Source organism: Choloepus didactylus, chromosome 5 (assembly GCF_015220235.1).
Source record: "Choloepus didactylus isolate mChoDid1 chromosome 5, mChoDid1.pri, whole genome shotgun sequence".
Classification (NCBI taxonomy): domain Eukaryota; kingdom Metazoa; phylum Chordata; class Mammalia; order Pilosa; family Megalonychidae; genus Choloepus; species Choloepus didactylus.
The window spans coordinates 130,155,206-130,166,581 of record NC_051311.1 but is presented as its reverse complement, the minus strand read 5'-3'; the positions used below and the strand labels follow the sequence as shown (position 1 = coordinate 130,166,581).

The 11,376-nt window shown below is 48.8% G+C and overlaps 1 protein-coding gene across 1 annotated transcript; it reads left to right on the top strand.

The window, feature by feature from the left end:
* Positions 1–1,538: 1,538 nt before the first annotated feature.
* SP8 (Sp8 transcription factor) lies at positions 1,539–4,042 on the top strand. The gene is made up of 2 exons (XM_037837596.1): positions 1,539–1,559; positions 2,540–4,042. Exons 1-2 carry the CDS (start codon positions 1,539–1,541, stop codon positions 4,040–4,042), a joined length of 1,524 nt encoding a protein of 507 aa, XP_037693524.1.
* The last annotated feature ends 7,334 nt before the right edge of the window (positions 4,043–11,376 follow it).

Genomic DNA, 11,376 nt, shown 5'->3' with positions numbered 1-11,376 from the left:
CCCAAACACCATTATTTACAAACGCCTCCATAAATGTAGTCCCAGATTTGTCAAAAGCTTGTCTCTATTCTCAGATAAATAGAACCTACAGATTTCAGTCAGAATCCCTATTTTTTTTTTTCTCAGAGAGATGCAGCGAGATTTCCAGTGAGAACTCCTCCTAAATTTCATAAAACACTCCTCAAATTCTCACGCAAAGAAATTTCTCTCAATTCCTTCATTATCCAATCCTTTTGTATTGCAATTTCCTCAACGCCACGGGGCAAACACACCCACACTTCCAGAGTAAGATGTGCCTTTCCAAAGTCGAATCCCACTTCAAGAAGGGAGTGGGGTGGGAAGAGAGTGCGCGCGTCCAAGTAACAGCACCTGGGCACAACCGCACTGAATTCCTCTCTCACCCCTAAAAATACTCCTCAGCATCAACCTTTCTATTATTTGGTGGGAGAGCCAGGAAGGGAAAGGGAGATATTAATAAGATTTTCTTCAAAAATGTAGAGACGGTGTTCAAGAAGAAAAAGATCCCTTGGGAATTTAGTTACAGAGAACCAGAGGAAGTTGGCGACAGTGATAGTTTGGGAATATTTATTTTCTTAGCTTCACTCAACTTCCCAGTTTCACTCTTCAAGTCGTCCCATCTTTCTCTTTTATGTATGTACACTGTACTGAGCTGTTTCTATTCTCCACTCCCAGCTTTGTTGCTTGTACACACACAAGCACACACTCACCCTCCATCTTCCCTCACACAAACACACATATTCACACACGCTTCCTCTGACCCACATCAAGCTCACAGACTCATACCCTCTCCCTCTTCTTCTCTCTCTTCTCTCCTCTCTCTCTCTCTCTCTCTCTCTCTCTCTCTCTCTCTCTCACACACACACACACACACACACACACACACTTTACTGCACTTCCCTCCCCAGGTTTCTCAGACTCAGTTACACTATGGTACACTCACACCCTTTCCCTCAATGCTTGACTGTCCGGTTCCTTTCCACCCCACCCCCTCACCGCTTTGTCACACAAGCAGTTACACTGTTACACACAGCACGGTCCCTCTTCCTTCCCTGCACTGTCCTTCTCCCGCTCCCCGCCTTCACCACACCGTCGCTGTTAAACACAACCCCTCCCTTCCGCCCCCACCCCACCCCTTTTCTGCACTATCCTCTCCTTCCCAGCTTGGTCCCACACGCACGCAGTTTCATAGTTACTCACATTCACTCACCCCCCCCCCCCACTTTGTAACACACACGTAGTCACTCGCGCCCCTCCCGCTACCGTCCACCCCTCCCCCCAGCCCCCCGCCCGCGGCCGGCGGCGGCGCCGATGACCTCACGGCGCGCGCGCGGCGCGGCCCGGCGAGGCCGCAGATTGGCTGGCTGCGCCTCCGCGGCACTTCAAAGCCGGAGAGGGAGCTACAATTGTGGTGGAATGGGCGGAACTGATCATTGTATTGCACACCTCTAAAAAAAACACTGCCTCTGATTTATCAATATAAAAAAGATCCTCTGAGAGGAGGAGGGCACATTTGTGTGATGGCAACTTCACTTCTAGGGGTGAGTCTCAGGATTTTCTCTTGCTGGTTTAATTAGTTTCCTTTTATTGCCGATCGGAGGGGGTTAAAGTCGCCTCGGCCAGGCCACGGGCTATCAGTCTCTCTTTTGCGAGCTCCCCCCCCCCCTTTAAATTCAAGTGAGTTTGGAGAAAAGAAAGAGAGGGAGCGAGGGGTAGAGTCACTTTTTTCAGCGCAGGAAAAGGTTCGAAGGGTATTTAGACAAGCCACTTCGCAGCTCCCGGCCGCTCCCTACCCGGGAGTCGTGCGTCCAGCCCATTTTATATGCGCCGAATTCGGGGGTAAAGGAAACAAGTCTTTCCTCCTGGGCAAACTGCAGTTTCTTCCCCTGCCCCTTAAAAAATTCCGCAGCCCGCCTTGTCTTGCAGGTACGTTGAACTCGTGTTCTTTTTACTATTGTAGATATGCTTTATTTTTTTTTAAGAAAAAAAAGAAAAGAAAAAGAGCGATCGAGCTCTACAGTTTGACCTCTTTTGGCCTGGGAGAAACAACCCAGAGTGGGTGTCTTGGAACCGGAACAATTCTCAAAGCTCTCTCTGGATTACAAGGGGACGCGCTCTTGAAAGCAATCCAATGGTTTTTCCCCAGGCTTTTCGGCAAGGGAAACTTCCTTCCTCCCCAATCTGGACTTTTTACTTGTTTGTTTTTCGAAGTGTCTGGGGTCTTGTTTGCATGAGTGTTGTTTTAGGTGAGGATACTTGTCAAACTCTTCTTTAGCGTGGCGCTTTGCTTCCGAATCAGACGCCTGCAGCCAAACTTGTCCCCTCCCGTAGAGTAGGAAGCAGCCGGGCGCCGGGGCTGTTGGGGGTGCCAGGTGAGTTGGTGGCGCACCGCAGCGAGAGATGGGGCGCAGTGGGGCGTTGTGGAGGCTACCGGAGGACTGATGCACATTTCTCCCCACCCCCCTCCGGCCCCTTGCCCACTTCCCCTCCCCCACCCCCTCTCCTCTCCTCTTTCTCGCAGGAAGAACCGAGGTTGGGATCGACTCCTCTGGCCATGCTCGCTGCTACCTGCAATAAGATCGGCAGCCCCAGCCCGTCTCCCTCCTCCCTCTCGGACAGCACTTCTTCCTTCGGCAAAGGCTTCCACCCCTGGAAACGCTCCTCGTCCTCCTCTTCCGGCAGCTGCAACGTGGTGGGCTCCAGTCTCTCAAGCTTTGGCGTGTCGGGGGCCTCCAGGAACGGCGGCTCGTCCTCGGCGGCGGCGGCGGCTGCGGCAGCGGCGGCGGCAGCCGCAGCCCTGGTGTCCGATTCCTTCAGCTGCGGCGGCTCGCCGGGCTCCAGCGCCTTCTCCCTCACCTCCAGCAGCGCTGCTGCTGCTGCTGCCGCCGCCGCCGCCGCCGCCTCCAGCTCGCCGTTCGCCAACGACTACTCGGTGTTCCAGGCACCCGGAGTGTCGGGGGGCAGCGGCGGCGGCGGTGGCGGCGGCGGTGGCTCCTCCGCGCATTCGCAGGACGGCTCCCACCAGCCCGTTTTCATCTCCAAGGTGCACACCTCGGTGGACGGGCTGCAGGGCATCTACCCGCGTGTGGGCATGGCGCACCCGTACGAATCGTGGTTCAAGCCCTCGCACCCGGGCCTGAGCGCCGCGGGCGACGTGGGCTCGGCCGGCGCCTCCAGCTGGTGGGACGTGGGCGCCGGCTGGATCGACGTGCAGAACCCTAACGGCGCGGCGGCGCTGCCCGGCTCGCTGCACCCTGCCGCCGGGGGGCTCCAAACCTCGCTGCACTCGCCGCTCGGAGGCTACAACTCGGATTACTCAGGCCTGAGCCACTCGGCCTTCAGCAGCGGCGCCTCTTCGCATCTGCTCAGCCCCGCCGGGCAGCACCTTATGGACGGCTTCAAGCCCGTGCTGCCCGGCTCCTACCCGGACTCGGCCCCATCGCCGCTGGCCGGCGCGGGGGGCTCCATGCTGAGCGCGGGGCCGTCGGCGCCGCTGGGGGGCTCCCCACGCTCCTCCGCGCGCCGCTACTCGGGCCGTGCCACCTGCGACTGCCCCAACTGCCAGGAGGCGGAGCGGCTGGGCCCGGCCGGGGCGAGCCTGCGGCGCAAGGGCCTGCACAGTTGCCATATCCCGGGCTGCGGCAAGGTGTACGGCAAGACGTCGCACCTCAAGGCGCACCTGCGCTGGCACACTGGCGAGCGGCCCTTCGTGTGCAACTGGCTCTTCTGCGGCAAGCGCTTCACGCGCTCCGACGAGCTTCAGCGGCACCTGCGGACCCACACGGGCGAGAAGCGCTTCGCTTGCCCTGTCTGCAACAAGCGCTTCATGCGCAGCGACCACCTCAGCAAGCACGTGAAGACGCACAGCGGCGGCGGCGGCGGCGGCGGCTCGGCGGGCTCAGGCAGCGGCGGCAAGAAAGGCAGCGACACCGACAGCGAGCATAGCGCCGCGGGCAGCCCGCCCTGCCACTCCCCGGAGCTGCTGCAGCCCCCTGAGCCCGGCCACCGCAACGGCCTAGAGTGACGCGCACTCCCGTGCCCCCCTCCTAGACCCCCTCCCACCTCGGGTCTGCTAGGGCCCCTTCCGCCCTGGCCTCAACTTTAGCCTCTCGTCACTGCACCCTGCAAAACACACACACACACACACACACACACACACACACACACACACAGCCTCTCGTCACTGCACCCTGCAAAACACACACACACACACACACACACACACACACACACACACCACCACTAATTCGCTTCTCCCTCTGTGACTTAACTTTATAAAAGGGGATATGGAAATGTAAGTAAAGCTTATTGCTGTCCCGGGCTCTGCTTTTCACTCCACCGGGTAACACTGCCCGAACTCCGTACAGCCCCAGCCAGCGCCTCTCCAGGCTTTTAGTTCTCCTATTCCTCTCTTCATCCTCCCGCCGCCATCCCTGGGTTGTGACGGGCGTAACTCTTAGAGGGAAGTGGTCTCTGGAGGCAGAGCAGGACAAGTCCAGTGCCTGAGAGACCGCGGGCTTCCGCGTAGATAGAAATGATTCGGCTGAGCACGGTTGAGTGCGAGCCGAGGGGAGGGCGAGGCAGGAGGCGGGACAGGGCATTCCCGCCCCAGCAGCCGCCGACTTGGTGCCAGAATCGCAATTCTGGGCACCTCGGTTTCAGAGCGCCCTGCCCGGCCGCTGCGCGCCAGTGCCCTGCGCAAGGCCGTCGGAGCTCGGTGGGGTGCCCATCCGGCGGCACACAGACCCAGAGTTTGCCGTTTAGCTCTCCCAACGACAGCTCTGCCTCTTTTTCTTTGTTCCCTGAGGTGGAACCGAGGCAACTTTAAGCAAACGGCAGTCTTGGCGAATCGCTGCAGCAGCTCTCTTTCATCTTTGTCACTTTTTTTTTTTTTAAAAAAAAAACTAAGTAAAAAACAACCTTCCACTTGGTTTCTCTTCTGGATAGTTTTGCCTCCAGTAGTGAGCTGGTCTTTCTTTCGGAACTGTGCTAATATTGATCCCAAAGTTATTCTGATCGCATTAACTTAACTTATGGGGTGGGGGTGGGGATGAGGGTAGGTGTCTTTTTCTTATGCAAAAATGCCCCTTTCCGGTGAGACCAGATTATTTCCCTGTTTGTCCTTTTCTACCTCGTTTTCATCACTCCCGAGCATAATCTCCCAATTTTATTTTTTGTTGTTGTTGTTCGTCCAGCGGTCCGTTTGTATAATACTCATTTCTGTAAATTCTTGCAATTCATTGGAAATTCTTAGGGTTAAACTTTTTTTTTTTTTGTGATTTAAGCTTATAAAAAAGTTGAGAAGCTATCGTTTATTTCAGACGAGGCTGTAGTTTAAATGCCAAAAGAGCAAAAATAGGGGAAAAAAAGCCTTTGTAAAATATGTCTGAACCTAATGGTTTGTACAACTGGAGAATCGTTCTAGATTAGTTACCAATTAAATATAACTCCACCAGTGTAAGGGTGTGAGGTGCAGTTGTCCAGGAGACGATTTTGTATAGTATTTTTCTTGTACATTACTTCCAGTAAATATTTGAAAATATATTGAAGTAAACTTGAGATTTTTTTTTTTGGTCATAAGAAAATATTAAGAGTTATTGTTGCCGTTCTGATGAGCTGCAGGTTTTTTGAACTCATTTCTGGAGGTGCAGAGCCACAAACGCACTTTCGGGGCCTAGTTTTGCTCGAATATGAATTTAGATAGGTATCAAACTGTAACTAAGACAATATTTGACAAATGTTGGATGACATTTAATTTAATGGAGCATGTACTTATTTGCATTTGCTGGCAGTTCAGGCATAGTTAAAGTGAGAGTTCGCCTATATTTCATAATAACTGGGTCTGCCAAAACCCATGTATTAAATAAATCGTCCAAGTGAAACTCAACCAACTTTGGCTTTTGTGTATTTCCTGAACGTATATTGTTACTTGTTAATAAACACTACTGACACTACATTTAAATGTTTGCAGATCCTGCAAACTAATTGCTCATTGTAATGTTGAAATAATTTGGATATTTCACATTGAAATGAAAAGCCTTTCTCTGGAACATTTTAGAATTGCATTTTAAATGCATGAAATGTAATTGATTTATTTGTAATATTTTAAATGGTATTAATAAACTCAGATAAAAGACTAGGCCAGTTAATTTGTATTTTTTTCTTTTTTTAACTATAGAAGTTTGCATTTTATCTTCAATTAAGCCTAATTTAAACAAACTATGACCCTGTTTTGTGGTAATATTTTTAAAATTGCCTTTGAGATATTACTCAGATGGAAAAAATCTGGTTGGCTAAGCTGTGTTTTTTCGTTTTGCCAAGATAAAGATATGGTATCTAAGAAATGTAATTAATTATTTACCAGTGGTTTTTAGCTCATAACACCAGGATTTACTGACCTCTTAAAACTTGTACTAAGTCACTTAAGTAATTCAAAGAAGTTTCCCTGCTCTGCTTCCTTTTTACTCTCCAGAATGAGTCAAGTTGTTGTCCATTGATTGTATTTAGTATTTAAAAGGCCAAGCCTTACACTGGAAGATCAGTACATCTAAAATAAAAACATGGTTTCAGGGATAACTCTTGTTGTTAGGAGGTAGAGGAGATCAAGCTAATAAAAGCTTGTTTTTGGCATTCCATGTCTAAAGATTATGTAGAAGTAAATATCAATAGTAGATTCCTGTTGAAATGAGTTATTTGTTCTTTTAAAGTCTCTAAACAATCACCAAAGAAAAGGAAGGTTAAACCTTAATCTATTTATTAGGCTATTGTTTATAGGTGTCAATGATGCCACTAAAAAATATTGTCTTGTTATATGTCTAAGTGCGTTTAAGCAATGGGTGTTCCTTGAGCCATACTTTGACGCATAAAATACTTTAAATGTTGATTGATGTTATATCAAACAATTTCACAATTAGATTAATATTATTTTGAATCAAATTGAATAAAAAGTTAGTGTGTTCAGATTGTTGTAAGTTTAGCTTCTTTCTTTTGGTTTGCCTTTGCACCAGCCCAAGTTCAGTCTTGGTATGCATCTTGAATTGAAAATTTTCCATTGAAATTTCTACAAAGTCACTATCCATAGAAATAGAGGTGAAAATAGAGAGTGCTATGAATATTATAAATTCAGAAGGGAAATCCAATTTGGAATAAATATGTTGCAGAATAATGCAGTTTTGCCCAAGTAGCAAACAACCTTAGTCCCGCTGTCTATGTGGATGTTTGAAGCCTCCAATCCCTATGGCTTCAGACAATAAAGTTAGCACTGATTGTTGGTATACTATAGCTCAAAAAAATGGTATTGAAAAGTAAAATAGTCTCTTTCTGTCACTTTCTCCCTAGGACTAACACGCAGAACACAGTTTAAGTGTTGTTTCTTTTTTATTGAAAGTTGCATTGCTGAGGGATTCGGAGAAATCGGTTCTGAAGGAGTTAAATGTAGTGGCAGGTAAGAGGAAAGCTGCTTGGTACATTTGTAATATCAGTTGTGTAGCATACAGAATCTGCATTTGAATTAAGAGGTGGGTAATGGCAGTGAGAGATATTGTCTGGAAGATTTCTTTAGGGTAATTGAAGGGGGACAGATTTTTCCATAGTTGTTTAGATGTGCAAACTTTCACTTTTGCCCCCCACCTTCTAGTTTTGCTTTAGTTTGATTTTGATGGTTATTCAATACTATTTCTAGATGAGTTTTCTGCAGGGTGGGCAGGGTTCCCCTTTTGAGGATGAGCATATTCTTTGGGAGGGCAGAGGATGAAATGCAACACTGTGACCCCCCTCCCTCAATTTGTGTTTTAAGAAAAACAAAAACAAAAAACAACTCCCCTAACAGTGGCTGGAGGCTCACTCAAATGAAGCCAGAGCCTTGGTCTCACTTTGAATGGAGAGACAAACTTCCAGTCTTGCAGATCAAGGTAGAGTTAAACTAGTTGTTGACCCAAAAGGTCAGGCCAGCATATATGGGCCCACCCTCCAGAGACCAGAAAAGGGCTGTGGCTCAATCCAGCCTTTCTGTTGACCTGCCTCATCTCCTCCCCAAATTTGAGTCTTCCTTCCCTATATAGAATCCTGGTTTCTCCCGTTCTGGCTCCTTCTTCAACTTTTTTCTTTTTGGATGATCTCTTTCATTTAGGGATGTGACTGTAATTTATTGATATTGGACTATTAGCTATAATATTTTACACTAGAAACTTAAACGAATGTGATGAGTTGTTGGAAAAAGTTCCTGGATGAGTCTGTCCTTCTTTCCATCCTTACTCCAGTCTTTGTATAACTTCTCCACTGGGCTTTCCTTGGGTAGAAAATTCTAAAATTAAATATTAAAGACAAGCAAGGGATGGGATTGGACTCCTCAGTGGGGCAGGTCACCAGTTCTGCCATCAATATTTTCAGATTCCTCTGTGAATCTTTTGGTGAGATTTTTGAATGAAATGTTACTGAAGACCTGTGGAAGGATTTCTTTGAAATAAATATTTTATTATAGAGGATAGCTTGAAGGTTAGGTGATCTTTTAGGCAGGAAAATTAAGGCAGGACATGCAGAGGGGGAAAAAAGTGTGGCTTTGATTATTCTCTGGTTGCCTAAATTGACAGAGAAAAACAACGAATTTCTACATTTTACTCAATTTTTCATGCAGATAGAATCAAGGAGGGGGGTTGATTTGATAGAGAAATTGTGAATGAACAGGGTTTCAAATTTTCTGATTTTTTCTTCTGCCCAAATAGTCATTATTATTTTTTCTTACATCTCTAAGAAAATCCTCCAATATTATCTCCCTAAGAAAATCCCCTGGTATTATCATTATCAACGTCTGTCTTTTTTTTTTTTAAAGTATGGTTTTTACAGTTGTCTGCTTTTCTTTCTTTCTTTCTTTCTTTCTTTCTTTCTTTCTTTCTTTCTTTTTTTGTAATGTCACAGAGATCAATTCTTTTATTAGTTTTAAAGAATATGATGTTAAGTAAGGAATCAAAAGGACTGAAGTGTGGAGTTATGCTTTACTCAGTTTTAAGTTAGAGCTGTCAGTTCTGGGTGGCAGCTTTTGAAGACTGCTCGATATACAACTGTTGCTGTTTTTAAATAAATAACATAGAATTTGCGTGCACCCTATTTATTCTTTGCTTCCGGATTAAAGAAAAGCCGGTAATTCCTTCTATTCTGGGCTCCAGCCGCTGCGATTTCAGGGGATGCACGTCAGTGACCGTCTCTTTAGGTTCGCTGCACATCGTAGCCGCAGAAGTGTTGATTTGCTGTAGCAGAGGGAAAAAAAAACCCACCAACTAATTTCTTTGGTCCCCGGGCGCGTGTTTAATTTAATTTAATTTTCTGCGTAGTCTCCTGGCGGCGAGGAAGCAGCCTTATACCTTTTGTTTTAGTTTCTAACTACAGTTAGGGCTCCAAGAACTCTAGGGACTGCGAGGAGGGTTTGGAGTGACTTAGAAGCAGGAATAAAGCGCCCGCTCAAAGACGCCGCTTTCACTGTTGTTCTAATGCCATTCTTTCAAGTCCATCTACTGGGACTTCTTTTAAGCCCACTCCTCCAACTTTGCTTCTCACGCGACCACTTCTTGCAGCGGGGGAACGACAGCTGGAAGGAGCTTTCTGCTTCACTTACAGGGATCTTAGCTGAGGTTCCAGCTCCCTAAAGTTTCCCTCGTTCTCTTCTTACATGAATTCAGGGGTCGGTTTTGACTCCGGGAGACTATCCCAGACTCTCTAAATATTACCTCCTGCCTTCCTCTCCCCCTTTTCGACGAATTGGATCCTTTCAGAAAGGCCTCTTGGTATCCCCCGGGAAGGTTTCCGATGCCGGCGAGGCGGCAGTCTAGGGTCACCCTGCGAATCTCGGTCCCCGCCCGCCACTTCCCTCCTAAAGCTGCCGGCAGCAGCGCGGCTCCCACGCACACAAAGGCGCCGCGGCAGCCTCCGCCCGCTGTGCGGGCAGCGAGCGCCACCCTGTGCCCCGCGCCCGCTCTGCAGCAGAGCTGGCGCCGCGACATCGGCCGGAGCGTCCCCTGCCTGCGGTTCCCCCAACCTCTGACCCTGGGCTAACCCACCGTGGGAATCGCCGCTGTGGGCCTCCCGGTGCTCGACTCTCTGCTCTCAAAGACGCTGGCGCTGGATGTCGGGCGGGGCCGGGGGTGGGGCGGAACTCCCTTCCCTTTCCTTCCCTTGCGCTCCGAATCCCAGCGCTCCCGCAGACAACGCGTTACCCGGAGCTCTCCTAGCGCCGAGACCTCGAGGCCCGCAGCCCTCCGGACGTCTGTCCAACCTACTCCGGCGTGCTATCCGGCCTGCTGCGGAGAGGACTGTCCGCGTTCTTGCCCAACTTTTTTGGATTTCTCTCTGGCCTTGCTGACGACTGCCTGCCCTCCTTCATCTTCTGGGCTCTTTTCTTGGCCAAATTACTTTGTGTTCACTAACACCCGTCTCCCTCCCGCGTGGCGTTCGACTAAGTGCAGTGTCCTCTCTACTTGGGAAGTTTGATTCTTTTCATTTTATTTTTAGTTTGCTAGAACTCGAATGGAAGAAGTCACGCACCTTTTCTCACCCTATTACCATAAAGAAAGCAAAATTAAGTTTAACCGGCGTTGGGAACTCTTTGCCTGTTTTGATTTCAGGAATCAAAGAACATTTCGCCACCCTCTAACTACCTGGGGGCTTGGGGGCGTGGGGGCGTGGGTGGGAATATGCTACCTGAATGAGTGTACATACACTCAATGTATCCGTAGACAGAGCTCAACTGTTATTTCCCTCATTGTATATAAAACCCAACAACCCTTCCTAGGCTTTGTTCCTCTCCCCTTTCCTCTCCCGACCCTTTGGGCAGATGAATATTTGGTGAGCGCTAGCAATATTCTCTCGGCTCCATTAATTTTGGTGGCATCTGGAGGGCAGTGAGGCAAGATCAGCCTCTCCGAAAACATCACGCTTCCTTGAAAGGTCCTTACTTTGCCAGCTCCTGGTCAACCCTAATTTCCACCCTCCCCGTGCATGACTTCCAGGAGCCTCTAGGCCTCAGGCCCTCGAGTCTTGGAAGCTTCTTGGCGCAGGATCGGAGCCTTGGGTTCCACTTTGTACCTCGAGGTATTCCAGGAATTATACGACGATTATTGATAGTTATGCACACACCTTTTGTATGCGTTTTTAAGGCACCCCAGAATGAGGCTGCAGTAGAAACATTTCATGAGGACTTGAATTCAGGGAATTCTCAAAGCTGTATAACTGCGTGTGTGGCACGGACTCCAGCTACATCCACCTGTTAAAATCCACGGGCCAGTGACCCCGATCCCCACAGCGGGGGAAGGAAAAGGGATGCCTCTTCTGGTCTGAAATGTAGGCCTCGCAAGAGAAGTCCCTGCAGCC

Coding starts and splice junctions, on each gene's coding strand:
- SP8 (XM_037837596.1), top strand. CDS start 1,539: ATGGCAACTTCACTTCTAGGG. Junction 1,560..2,539: donor TGGCAACTTCACTTCTAGGG/GTGAGTCTCAGG, acceptor TCTTTCTCGCAG/GAAGAACCGAGGTTGGGATC.